The sequence below is a fragment of the Dendrobates tinctorius genome, unplaced genomic scaffold (assembly GCF_039654945.1).
Source record: "Dendrobates tinctorius isolate UK_male_01 unplaced genomic scaffold, ASM3965494v1 ptg000028l, whole genome shotgun sequence".
Classification (NCBI taxonomy): Eukaryota; Metazoa; Chordata; class Amphibia; order Anura; family Dendrobatidae; genus Dendrobates; species Dendrobates tinctorius.
In genome coordinates this window covers 53,749,584-53,764,695 of record NW_027361696.1, presented here as the reverse complement: position 1 = coordinate 53,764,695, position 15,112 = coordinate 53,749,584, and the positions used below count along the sequence as shown (strand labels likewise).

Below are 15,112 nucleotides of genomic sequence, written 5' to 3'. Positions count from 1 at the left end.
AAATGACAAAGCCAGTAATCTCTTCTAGTAGTAAAAAGTAATATTAATAAATGTTCAACATATATGCAGGTCTTTATATTCAGTGATGAAGTGAGTGCATTGGAATTCTGTATTAATGGCCAGAGAATATATTTATTGATATAATATAATGTATGCAAAAATGCATATATAATAATATTATTTTTAGGAATGCTTTTACCATATGCATCTCATTGGCTACAAATTGGAGCATCTGCACTGATGGAACAGACTTAATAATTTTTAGACCTAAGAACAGCCTTTTCTTCATCAGTTAGCTACCAAAATAATATAAGTAATGACTCAATCGTCATCGCCTTTCATATGAGCAAAATTACATGGCAAACCCTTAAATTCCAACATAGACTCCATGTTAAAAAAAAAACAAACATTGTCTTATTGATCACATCACTGTTAAAAAAAAGAAACTGCAGACTTGACCATTAATGAATACAGACCTTTTTAATTGACATGGACCAAAAAGAAAAATTACAAAACCCAATGGCGTTTCACCCGATATGCCCACTTCTAAGTCAACATGAAGGTTTGATCTCTAGTACCATTCCCATATGCCATGAAGCCATTTTCAGACAGTCAGATCTCGGTGTTCACTCTTTCACTGTTCATATAATCTTTAAAGAATGACACCATTTTAGTCTGGCTTTTCTTTTCCGATACTGCCCATTATGTATTGGGGTTGGGAACGTTGTCCCCATTAAATATAATACACCTATAGAAATTATATATATATATATACGCATTTGTAAAATTGAAAAAGAAACCTTGGATACCTAAGACCAAAAGAGTTACCTCATGATGTAGGCTAATATGTACTAAATATTCAAAAACTTTCCATATGCTGTGGCTACTCTATTGTATGGGGACAGGTTGCAGAAATGGCGGCGTCAACTAAAAATTCCCATTGTTATTACGCTAAATGGTCGCCTCTATAAAGATCTCGTCGCTGGCAGTTTTCGACCTTATGAAAAAAAAAACCTTCACGGTATGTTTGTGCAGCGATACAAACGACTTCCACAAATGTTTTTCTTAGCCACATACATTTCTGCCACAACCTGCAATCGTTCCCCTCCTCAATAAGAACAAATTCAGAAAAAGTTAAATGACTTTGGTATGGACACACATTCTATCACATAGTAATGTGCACGATGCCTCAGAGCTTACAATCTAATTTGGCATTTCTCTACGCGGTATCTAAAGCCATTTCCACTAATATGTTCCTCTTTTAGGTTTACTATATGTTTCTGCCAGAGAGCTGACATCGCTGTACAGTGGACCCGCGCCGCCATATTACTCAAGACCTTTATACTCGTCACAGGGGGAATAAAAAAAATAAAAAAAATGAAATACAAAAACTTTGATCTCTAATCAAAGTCTGTGTCTTCTCACATTTTATTCGACCCAGTCTTGGACAGGAACCAATGTTTTATCTGGTCATAAAATGGGGGGTTATACAAGCCTCTTCACTAAAAAAGCCTTTACACAGGGAGGCTGGATCCAACAAGCACTGCAAAACCAAATGTAATTAGTCTATTAAAAAGCCATTTCTGGATGCTCGTGTGTAGATAGACAGTCTACTGCATAGGGCCAAAACCACCTTCCCAAATCACTCAGCCTTCATTACAGTTCACTGAAAATACATAGCACATTGTGTATATCTTGATGGTGGAAGGTAGAAGATAGCTAGACGATAGATAGATAGATAGATAGATAGATAGATAGATAGATAGATAGATAGATAGATAGATCATTGATAGATAGTAGACAGGTAATCGATAGAGGATAGACATATGATAGATAAATAGATAGGATAAATATAAAATAAATAAGAGATTAAAAAGAAAGGAAGAAAAAAATGAATAAAGAAAATAGATAGATTGATATATAGACAAATATAAGACAGATAGATATGGGATATACACTTATTACAAGTCATGGAGGCATAATATGGAAATTAATAATATTACCACACTAAATAGTTACACACAATTTACAATGTATATATTCAATTAGATCAGACACAGATGAAGCGAGCACCCAGCTGATGTGGTATTTTCTATCAGAACACTCTAAGGAGTTAATGATCTTGACAAATTTTGGTAACAAATTATTTGGAGAACAATATACAATTTTACAGTAATAATAATTAACTTTCTGGTGCCAAGCCCACCATCCCTCCTCCCCCTATACCACCCACCCCCTTCAAAATGTATTCATGTGCATAAAGTGCTTCTAAGTAATAATTTAGAAGCATTAATCTAGCACATCTCACCATTGATACATATTATAATAGGACAAACAAATAAGAGGTCCCCAGACACTGCACTGAACAGACACACACAAAGATTTGCAAGTACCTGTGGCAAACACACGAGAGGGAAAAAAATTAAAATTGGACCTGATCTACTATTTCTTATTTATTCTACAATTAGGCAATTAAAATATACATATATATTTCATCCTGCATAGACTAGAGTCATACCATGCATATAAACTAAGGAAAATCATAATGCAAAACATTAAACCAGGTGCAAGTACTACTATCCCTTGATACAGAATAGGTCATACAAGTTGGGGTACATAGGCATGAATAAGGAAAGTTTGAGGGTGCAAAAGTGTTTCCAGTATATAAGCCAATAACTAGGTGATAATGTATCCGATATTGTTACAGAATGATTTATATTGGGTTTTTTTGTCATTTAACATGAGATTATTTCACCCATTGCTGTCACCAGCTATCCTGAATGTGCCCCTCCTGTCCTCCCACCCATGCCTCTCCCAATTAAACTAATAAGCCTTAATTATTCTAAAAAGGTTGGAACTCCCACACCAGGAGAGGGGGAGACACCTTCAAGACAACTCCAATTGCCCAATCTTTCTTTGGAAGTGGGGGGTGGGGGTGTCTATTAAAAGGAAACCACTTGAGCAGGCAAGTGTGGGGCTCCTTTTTTTGGGATACCCCCCTAAAATTTCTTCCCTCTAATTTCTAAACATCCCAGTGTCTCTAAATCGAGCTCTCCTCTCTCCCTCTCCCTCTCTCTTTTTTTTTCCCTGTCTATCGACCAGAAGAGCTGAATCCGCTGCCTCTGACAGCCAGAGATCAATACAAACATGAATAAAAGGCAGCAGCGGGGTTTGGCAGCGAGGCACACTCTGCCTGCCTCTCCTGCTCGCTAGCAGTGGACCACGCCGCCGATGTGGCTTACCGTCAGCACCTGCCAGGGACAGAGGCGACTTAAAGGGCCATGTGTGTTCAGAGCCGGCTCGCTGAAACAGAAAGGGGACGGAGAGCGGAACAAACATAGCAGCGTGCAGGCAGCTTTCATAACCCGATGAATTAGGCCAGGGTGCGCTGTGCCGATGTGAGAGTGAGGGAGGGTGTGTGTATGTGTGTGTGTGTGTGTTTGAGTGAGGAGGGGAGAAATGATGGAGAGGAGAGATCCAGGATCCAAAAAAAAAAAACCTGTCGGTGTGTAGTGCGGGGGAGAAGTGAGGGTGTGCGTGTGTCGCCCGGTGCACGGATTGTGGCTGATGGGAGTAGTGTTTGAGTGGAGTGTGCGGGGTCAGAATTACAGGCAGAGCATCAGTCCGGGGAAGGATGCTCTGCAGGATACCGATGTCTTCTCCACCTCTCGGATATGCATTCACCGGCTAAAGTCTTTTTTGTTGGTATTTTCTCTTTGGCTCGCCTCCTCTCTCTCTGGAGCCGGTTAATTTTACAATATGGCCCCCACGCATCCAAGGCCCCCCCTGCACAGCAGCACACACTGCCTGCGAGTCCCGGCTATTCCATCTTACACTTCACAATATCTCCTCCTCTCTCTCTCTGCCCTTCTCTCCCTCCCCTCTTCCTTGTCTGATGACAGCTGTATAAGCGACCCCTTCGTCCCTCACAGACCTCCCCCCTGATGCCCAGGTTCCCCCCTCCCCTTCTGGCCACCTCTCGCTCCCCCCTTTATCCCCCTCCACTCTGTCCACTGTTCGCCCCCCCACCCTCCTCCTTCCCGAGGTCCATTCCATGCACACAAAAGGAATTATTTCCCTTGGAATAATGGAGATTTCCAAGAGAGAGCAGGGACAGAGCACAGGCTAAATGGAGGGGCTCCTCCCTCAGCCACTGGACACCCATGCAGTGCCAAAGGGTTTAATGTATCGAACCACACACCCCTCGCTGAAGGGGTTAATGTAACCCCTCCTACCTACATACAGAACATGTTGTAAGGTGACAGGTGACACTCATGGGGGTCTCGTAACGTCAAGCTATCTCGCAATGTTTCATACTGGGCCCTGCTGTCTCACATTGTAGCCTGCTGTCTCACACGGTTACGTACTGTGTCACACTGATACGTATTGTCCCGTGCCGTCTCTCGCCGGCACGCACTGTCAGACGTATTGTCCAATGCTAACGTTCATCCTTATCTTACTTCGTCCCATCCTTTTTTTCCCCTCTTACTCTAATATCTACACTTCTTGATTCCATTAAGTCCACTAAGCCAAAAAAAAATCTTCCCCAGTTCTTCCATTCCTCTCTTCTTCCATTAAGATTCACTTTTGGAGACTGTACAGATAGAGGGACCTGTCGTATATGATCAGTACACTTGGGATATAAGTATCAGACATTTTATATTAAGCGCCTGATATTGGCTCTCGACACCTGTCTCCTTCTTCTTCCATTTTATGAGCTTCCTCTAGCTAACCAGGACTTTCCTGTAATCTTCTGAGGATATGTCATCCTCCTCGCCCTTCTTTTCCTCTCTTGTCATCTTCTTTTGTCATTTTTATCTCCTTTTCCACCTGTTTTTCTCTTGAACTTTTGAAGGCAAGTCGTTCTCACAGGTTTCTTTCTAAACGACGCCAACCGACCTTTTTACACCTTTCTTGCAACTGTGCATCCATAATACTGCTTCCCGACCCTTTCTGCCTATACGTTCCATACCATTGCACCTGGACTATTCCAGGACTTTCGCATCCTGACCCCTTTGTTACCTGGATTTGCGAACACCTTCCTACCTTGTCATTTTACTAAAAAGAGTATTTTTCCTAATTCTTTTCATCGATTTTGGGTTTCCCCTGTCACACCCTTATTTTAGCATCCCAATATCTTTTCATTGCATCCCTCTCATTAGCTCTTCCTTGCTTTCCTCTCTTGGCTGCCTCATTCCCTCGCTCTGCTCCTCAGCGTGCAGGGACGGGAGTTAATTCATTACAAAGTACATTTGAGTTGCTAAAAAGAAAATCAATTCTTTCATCGAGCGGCTGGTACGGAGTGATTGAGGGGGCGCGGGCGGGGGGACTGGAAGGGAAGGAGTTAAAGGGACCTCAGCACATCTGACATTCTGTGTCACAAAATGATGGAAGCCGCATGGATCGATACTGCATCCCCTCCCCCCAGACACGGCTCTCTGCCTCTCTCTTACCCTCTGTCTCTCTCTCCATCCCTCTTTCGCTCCTTTTTAGTTTACCTGTCTGCTGCTATACCACTTTCTTTCTCTAGATCTGTCTTTCTTGCTTAATCACAAATACTCTTTATATCTGTTGCTTCTTAACTCCAACATACACCCGTAAAAGATAAGTGTTAGCCTGTGGCTCTCTGTCTTACATCTCCATCTTTTGCCATTTCTACTTTACAATCTGTACTAAAAGACTTCTTCCTCCTTTTATTTTGGCTACCTTTCTACACCTTGGCTCTATCTACCTGTCTTCGTTCCCCTCCTTGTACATTACCTGGCTCTCTCTTACTACCTGTCCTTGCTCCATACAAACCTTCCAGGCACTGTTCACATCCATCATCAGTACTGCATTCATCTATAATATTTCACCTCTTCTTTTTCTTCTTCCTTTACCCCTATTGTTTTGCAGTTTTTTCCTATGCTTTTCTTTACTATTTTCCCCAATTTTCTGTATATTTTTAGCCTTTGACAGTCATTCCTGCCTTAGTACAACCCAGTAATATGATCTGTTTTTTATTTTCCAAAAAAGTCTAAAACATCACAATTGAATCCAAAACTCTAAGATTCATCCTATAAAAAAACAAAACCCTATAATGAGATTTTTATTTTAACTAAAAAAAAAAAAAGCCTAAATACGGAATTGGATGCCAAGGACTAATAGTCCTTCTATAAAAAGTACAAGTCTTCCATTCTGTGGATCAAGTGTAACACAAAGAAAAGACATGGCATTATAGAAAATGGGATTAATAATAAAAGGCAAAAAACAACAACGAAGTGATATCTGTTATATTACATCCAATACAATTGCTCACATTTAATACCAAAGTTCATTATGACCAACTAATCTGAATGCATTTTTCCCCTTGTATAATAATAAAGAAAATCTCAATATAAACTCAAATGTACAAAAATAAATCTTCTACAAAAAGTAAATTGCAATCTCTGCCAAATATTGCAGAACTGGTAAATAAAGTAAAAGATTTGCAAGGGGAAATTGGCAAAAATTGAAATCTATGTAAATTTTCAAAGTAAAACTAAATGAAATGCTTAGCCAGAAATTATTTTAAAAAAACACCATAAAACATAGAAGCTTGTTTTAATTCTTGAACAATCAGGATCCCTGTACATAAAAAGGCAAAAAATTGGAAAGACGTGACATATGCAGGATATGCAAAGCCCAGAATAAAATATGGTGAAAAAGAGGGAGGAAAAGATGTTAAAACATAAAAAAGAACGGTAAAACAAATAAAACAAGAGGCAACATGAAATTAAAGCTAAAATACTTGACCTTAAAGAAAAAAGGGTTTGCGATAATGGGAGGAATGGACTTTTGACAAACAAACACAAATACATAAAACGCGCTCAGGTACCAGATGGTAGGAGAAAAAAAAAAAGACAAAAATATAGATTTGTTTCTACCTTCGTGTCCAACCACATATATGTTTTTTTATGATATATATAAAGCATCAGGGACAGCAGGAGTGGGGGAGGGGGATGACCTCAGTGTCAAAAGATTTTAATAACATGGACACTTCTATCTAGTCTCCCTTTCCAACCGAGCCGTGAAATGGTACAGCACAATAAGTGAAAGCTTAAATAGAGTATTTAGCAGCACATATATGTACAAGCTCACACCCACACCCGTATTTTACACACACACACACACACACACACACACACACACACACACACACACACACACACACACACACACACACACACACACACACATATATATATCATAATGCATTTTCCTTATGCAGATTTTAGTGATAGCTAAAAAAAAAAAAAAATAGGATAAAGGATACAAACAAACAAGTTAAAGGATACTTATTTACTAATATTAGCACATCCAGATTTGTGCCTGGTTAAATATTGTTTTGGGATGTTTAATTCTGGTAGTATATCTGTACATATGAGCAACATACAATATACATTTTGTGCACGTGTATGGATATGTTAAATATTTTTAATTTCATGTACACAATATATATTTCCTATTGTAGTTTGTGCACTTTTAGTATCCGGACATTTATTTGGGAATAGAGTACCGGTATATAATATGTTATTTGCAGGTATTAAAAAAAAATGTTTTGTATAATTTTTGTAAATGTCCAATTGAAAAAGTCTTAAAAGAAGCTGGGTCCCAGATGTGCTTACACCTGTGAGCAGGCATGGACAGACATGTCGCAAATACATTGCCGGATTAATTTATGCATGGCAAAAAGTAAAAAAAAAAAAAAAAAAAGACTGAATGCTGAATGTATATAGAGGCTTACATAAGGGAGGGGAGGTGGACACAGAGGTGACTGAAGCCATCTCATCTATCACCACTGCAACTGCCCAGTCTATTCACATACCCCCCTTTTTTGTAGAAAATAGTGATAATAAAAAAAAGCACAAAAATAAAATAGACGTGCTTTTCACCCTAAGACAGGGGATGTGTATAGGAACCCGCAGAGGGGGTCTGTGCGCGTGGTGAGTGCGTGTACACACAATGACCTAACACTAATTTTCACAAGTCGCTGCGTGCAGTCCCTGCAGACACAATGAGGGTGAGCAGTAATCATTAACACACAGGCGCACACTCTGCAAGGGGCTTTTCGTGAAGCATCCCATTGTGTGGGGTCTAATTCTTTTCTTATCCCATCACCCCGGACCGTGTACACACACAAAGGACAGAAACATAGAGCAGCCTGCACACACAGCCACACTGCCTCTGCTTAATGCCCGGCAGGGGATGGCCAGCACTCATCGGGTTAACCCCTTCCCTGCCGGAGGGGCTAGTCCCCTAACAGAGAAAAGGTTAATTGAGGGGTAACCACTGAGTTTTGCGCAACCTCTGAATTATACTGCATGGAATAAAACACACACATATATACAGTAGATACAAACATACTTGACCATTACCAAGTACACCACCGCCACATATATTAAGAACATTATAACCAAGCACATAATACTCAGAAATCCTGTAAATATCATTATATGAATTGCGGCCGGCATAGCTGCCATCCGAGTATATGACAGCCACCAATTAAGTGCAACACAAAGCATTAAACCGGCAACAAGATAGACACAGATATTTATGGCGCAACAGAAGGATAGATCGTTATCAGTTACAGATTGCATTTGGAATCGGGGAGATACGCTCCCATCCATCCGTTCACATAGTCGTCGCCCCTATAAAATACAAGTAATACCAGTATTAAAACTGTGTTAATATAAGATTCATAGAAACCATTATATTGTATATCTGGCCCAAGAATATGTGTTGAAAATAGAGAAACCATCTAATTTTACATAATTTTAAAAGCATAATAGTCGTGATAGCATGTTACTAATTATTAAACACGACCCTTGCAAGGACTAGAGGATGAACCCTGTGCAAAATCAAGTGTCAGCCTGCAGGCCATAACCCCCCTACAAGTAGTAAGAGACAGCAAATCTTGCGTCAGCAGTCCACAAGATGAAGAGTATTCCATACTTACATTTTACCAAACCACTTAGGGTCTGTATCACTTCACATATCAATATAACCCGGGCCAGTTCTAGGTTCCTTTTCTCATACAATAGCCAGTTTGAAACTGGTCGGAGATATTAGATAATTCTTCATTCTGTATCCATCATCATTTCTGATTGCCCAGAAGCTGGTCGGCAACAGATAATCTGTAGAAAATTTGATTGGCTGTATTGGGTTTCAGCTGTTGTAATCTGAAACTTCACCCTTTGGATCGGCTGTTATAACAGGGCATGCTATTTGACTAATCATGCCTTCTTGTACATTGTCATCAATGTCTGTAGGGGCACTGGGAAAAACCACAGATATCTGCACACGTGAGGTCCTTAATGGGATGGCAAAAGCCAAATTTGCTGATAGTCACAGTGTTTGCCCCTACAGCTTTGTCAGATGGCAATGCAGCAGTGAAAAAATGTACATCTGTACATGTTTATGAACTTTTTGCGAAAGTTGCCCGTGATATATCGCATAAAAGTACTTTGCCGGAAGTCTATAGTGCTACAAATATTTGTGCTTAATTTTACATTGTATCTAACAATACAATGACCGCTTAAGGAACATAGTGTTTTTTTAAGGCTTTTTATTTCCTAGGGAACTCACGTAACACTCATGTCATTACTACAAGCCCAAAATCACTCGATATGCTTGTAGCAGCAAAATCTTCTGATAAGAGGGAACATTTATATCATTTTACTGGGAGATAACCTGAATGAAAAACACAAAAGTAACAAAGATCAAAGATTTGTCTTCAACCTCAGAAATAAATGGGATATATAAAAAAAAAATAAAATGAGGTCACGAAGGACTATTCAGAAATATACCTGCGATATGAGGTGAAAATGGTGCAACTGAATATTGTACTCCAATGTGAACATACAAAAAAAATCACTTGGTCTGGGAAGGGTTAAACAGGGAAGCAAGGAGAACAGAGAACATAGTGAACTGCTATAATAGACAACGTAGTATAAAACAAAAAGGATTTTTCTATGGACGGTTCTCATTGCACAAAGCAATGTAGACGTGTAGATCATTAAAAACTGAGAATTAGATTAAGTAGATACTGCAAAGGTTATGAGATGTGTGCAAGAAAGGCCGAGGGACAGCAACCCTATAAGTTTTAGTAGGCACGCTGATTATAAGGATCCACAGCTGAAAATTCAAAAAATATAAAGGGGGCCGATGAAGGTTGGAGGATCTTCCATGTAAATGACATGCACTCTACATAGGATAAATGTATAGTCTGATGCTTGCAATAATGAGGGTGGTTTGAGTTATAAACATCTTTATACATTAAAGAAGAGACTTTAGAGACTTCAAACTTTTCGAACCAATATGCTAAATTGTAAAATGGAAGAAGGGGAAAAAATAACCAGTGGGGTGCAATATTGCTGCTGTGGATGTAGCTGAGGACGCCGGCATACAGTGTGTGTCATCTACTCTGCCGCAAGTCTTCAGATTAGCTCAGTGTACTTGGCATATTAAGTGTACACTTTTTGCTGAATAATGAGATTTCAAAGGCCCATTGGCCATGAAAAACTGACCTGCCGCTTATGCTTAAAAAAAAAAAAAAAAAAAAAAGGACAGCCTCCATTATTTGGAAAGTTCGATTTTTTTTATTAGGAAACGTCAAACACTAAAGTGCAAAAAAATCCAAAATGTGTTGATTATTAAACAGCTCATGTTCATGGTTAATAAAATCTGTACTATAAATACTATAATCTTATGAAATCTTACTTACTATAAACCGGAAGCTCAAAACGCATCTTATTCCTAAATTGCTTTGGGACTTAAAAGAATATCCAACCACAGGCTGCAAGGGTCATGCCCCACATTACTGTCATCATGGCTCCCATTGAGCAGTAATGTGATCGCTGTGGTCACTGAATGGCTGCAGTGGTCACATGCCAGACAAAGATGGGGAAGTACAGATGAAGGATCATCAGGGGGCGAACCAGTAGATGAGTTGAATTTTTTTTTTGCTGTTTCATTACCTTCTCAGCAGATTTAAAAACAATTATTTTTTGTGATAAACCCTTTAGATATAGTATTATTTTCTCTAAGATGCTGAAAAATAGATGCTTATCCAGAGCAGGACAGTTAAAACAGGTGGTAAGTTGATTAAGGTGCATAGCATAAATTCCAGACTAAAGAATATAAAACATGTATGCCTCTAGGTGTGTCTCCTCTACATAGTAGTATAGATGTTGGTACTGGACACGTGAAAGTTTTAGCTCTCAGATATAATGTACAATTCTATTTTAAATGTTAAAATGGAGCACTAAAATATAGGGACTGGTAGAGAACATTGAGACATTCATTTATTATGCTTAGCTTATGCTGTATATATTATATATATTGTCCCCATCTAAATTCAATATGTCTTTGGAGTATGCAAAGAAATTCGGAGAACCCAGAGGAAACCCACGCAAACAATGGGGGAACATACAAACTACTTGAAGATGTTGTCCTTGGTGGGATTAAAATCTAGGACCCCATCTCTGCAAAAAAACATTGGCAACCACAGAGCCACCGTCACACTTCTCACACTTTGAAAAGGTGCAAACTCAATGAGAGATTGCAGCTGGCATCTTGGGGACCCAATTTTGCTAATCAGCACAATATAACATTCACTAAAATAAAATTTTGTCCTTTTTAAGTAAAGGATAAATATCTAAGAGGGATTAACTGTGCAAATTGTTTTTAGGGACCATCAATGTTTGATCAGTAAAAGAGGGCGGTACTCGGCACAGCCACCTACAAGGATGTGATGTAACTGAGTAAACAATAAAGGGGTCCCTTCATTTTACTAATTTGGGGATGAGACCCACAGACAGATGGCCTAACCAAACCATAGGCCATCTATATTAACAATTTCATCTGATAATTATTGATATCTTCCATTCTAGACTGGTTCCATCATGTGTCCAGATTAGATTATTACGTTATATGTAGGTGTAGGGGTGGAACACTAAGATAAAAAAAGTCTATGCCAGCATCATGCGAACCTTGGCACGTGCCATGGCCCACTAAGTTTGGGGGCAGAAGGAGATTCAGATAAAAATGCCAAAACTCATATAGACAATGTGTTTACTGTCTCAAAAGGGTTCATAAACATTTAAAGGCATTTTCCATTAATACAATTTTGAAACCGACTGACTCAGGAGCAGACACAGACAGAAGGGGGCCACTGTACCAGAATAGTATACGGGCCCTCTGCAGTCCAACAGCTCATCCTAATTCACAGTAATACCTGCTTTGGAGGTGGTATTAGCCCCTTACCTATTGGCCCCCGTTCAGCTGCACAGTTTACACCAATATGTCTGCAAATGCATCTGCTTGCTGTAGATAGTGATAATTAACGAGAACCAGACATCAGGGTTATGCATATTAAATGAAAGGTATACCCATAATGGTGCTGCTATACTGATTTAATACATACATTCAGTGAAGAAATCTGCAGCCTGGTTGTTTTAAAATTAACATTAGAAGTTTTAGTCTCCGTGCATTGGGTTTCTTTGGTTTTCTCACGGTCCCTCCGCTATATCTGGTTTCTTTATCCACTTCATTACATAAATATTGCGTCTGCACCATCCTACCCATAGTCGGCACTTGCACAGATTGATCTTGTGGTGGAATTCAGTAAAATGTGCTGGTGGTGACACATGTGCTTGACCTCTAGCGGTCTTCAGTAAATTGGCGCCGGTTTGCAATGCATGTGCAGATTGAAATCTCGGCTCAATGACAAGCCGAGATATTAATTAGTGCATGCGCCGGCACAATTGCCAATTTCCTAAAGACTGAGATCAATTTGCGCAAGCGCCGCAAAAGCAAAATTTAAATATGGAAGAGGATTAAGACACCAGAGACAGCAGAGGGGCCATGGCAAGCTGAAGACCCAACACACCGTCCCGATCCAGAGACCAAAACTTCTGATGATTTAAAAATTAACAGGCTGCAGATTTTTTAACTGAATGCATGTATGAAATCAGTATTACAGCACCGTTATGGGTATACTTTTAGTTTAATAAGCATAAAACTGATGACAGATTATCTTTAAATCAGTTTTATTCATGAGTTCATGTGTTTTCAATGGGGAGAGTTGAGTAAGTTGTTGCCACACATCTGTCATGGAGGCTAATTCCTTGGAAAACACTGGCTATTACATGCAAATTGCGCAACCCTTAATTGTCCCAACATCACCCGCAGAGGGGCAAGTTGAGAGGCCACCATACAAATAAGATTTTTGGGCGATCCTGCCAATTACCACTGGGTCAACCGACTAGACCAAGCCTTGACCAGATATGGAGCATACAGTTCCTACTGAGAGTAGCTTTACTATTTTGCAACTATTCCCCACCACAAGAGAATGTAATGGAAAGGAGTAGTCCAGATTGGACAATCCCTTTAATTTCATACCATGCATAAAATATATGCTTGGGTTTTTCACCAGGATTCCCTTTTTTCAGATTCTTAAGATATAGAAGGCAAATTTGTTAATTAATCCAAAAGTCAAGCTTAGTTTTTACAGATGAAGGCAACAAAGACTATTTGGACCTAATTAAAGATCTGCCAAGGGAATGTACGGTATTCTACACCTACATACAAGACCTCAAGTTATAGAAAGTTGATTTCATAGAGGCAAGAAAAGCCATATCCTCCTCCTCCCTGCCTGTGTGCTCCTATGTGGCTGAGTAACAGCACTAGGCTATTCTCTAATATTGTGGGCGACACCGTGGCCCAATGCAGCTCTGCTCCATTCATTGGCAAGGAAAGGGTTAAGGGCTGTGGGCTCTGTGGGCTCTTGGGCTAATCAGATCTTGTCATCTCCCGAGTGAGGACTTGTTTAAACAGAGATTTAGAGCGGGAATCAATAGGAAATTTAAAAATCAATGTGGTAAGTATGAGAAAATCAATGCTCTTTAATCGCCTTGCCGATTCCAAGTCAAAACAATTAGAAGCGAGGAAGTGCTCCATGTGTTCCTGGGGCCGGCAGCCTCCATGCTGCGATCCCCAAAACAAGAATTCAGAGGGGGGGTTAACCTTAGATAATCTGGGGGGGGGGACTTCACTTATATGAGAGCAGGAGAGAGACTAGAAGAAACAGGAAAGAAACAGAATGGAGCGAAGTGCAGTAGATTTATTAATGCGAATGTCTAGTAGGATCGAGCAGTCACACCGTGCATCAAACTTTGGTAGACAAGAGGTGGAAAGTAGAGACACTAAAAATCACCATTCATGTGTGTACATGGAGGCTAGTGACAATTTAGTGATGAAGGGGATAAGATATGTGAATGTTCATATGTAGTGCACTAACCTAGGACTCTTCTCTGATGCTCTACACCAATAATCCTTCTTTCCTAATGGTGTGACCGTGACCAATATAGAAAGCCACCATTACTCAATACGGACAGTCATTAACACTCAGTTGATGCCATATGATTCCTATTTTTTGTTTCTCGCAGCTGCTCTAGATCAAAGCTCCGTACAATATCATATTAAGAAACTAAAATGCTGTAATGTAGCTTTGCCACTGCCCTGTGAGGTGCACATGTGTCTCTATATGTATGTATGTGTGCATTAATTTGTGTGTATATACTGTATATGTGTATAAATGCATTTGTATGTACATGTATAAATTGTGTGAATGACCATGATACATGCAAGTGTATTTGTCTATGGGTATAAAGCTGTGTGCATGTGCATGTCTGCATTTACGCATGTTTTTACATTTATTTTTATTGTTCATTTTTATAGCTCCATTTATTCCATGGCACGTTACATGTGAAAAAGGGGCATACATAGACAAGTACAATAAACATGAGCAATACAAGGCACACATAAGTACAGAAGGAGAGAGGACTCTGCACACGAGGGCTCACAGTCTACAGGGGATGGTAGAGGATACACTAGGAGAGGGTGGAGCTGGTCATGCGGCGCTTTAGTAGACTGAGGAATACAGCAGGTTGTAGGCTTTCCAGAAGAGGTGGGTCTTAAGGTTCCTTTTGAAAGTTTCTGTGGTAGGCAAAAGTCTGATGTGTTGGGGTAGAGAGTTCCAGAGTATGGGGAAGCACGGAAGAAGTCTTGTATGCGGTTGTAGGAAGAAGAG

General features: G+C 39.8%; 1 protein-coding gene across 5 annotated transcripts in view; it reads right to left on the bottom strand.

The window, feature by feature from the left end:
• The window catches only part of POU2F2 (POU class 2 homeobox 2), a 228,529-nt gene that overhangs the window by 142,705 nt on the left and 70,712 nt on the right, over positions 1–15,112 (bottom strand). Inside the window, exon 1 of one of the 5 annotated variants that reach the window (XM_073570742.1) lies at positions 3,243–3,835. The exons of the other annotated variants lie outside the window; for them this stretch is intronic. Within the exon in view, the coding sequence (XP_073426843.1) occupies positions 3,243–3,339 (97 nt within the window). The 5' untranslated portion in view covers positions 3,340–3,835. Of the gene's footprint in view, positions 1–3,242; positions 3,836–15,112 lie in introns of those variants that run through there. 5 annotated transcript variants of the gene reach the window in all.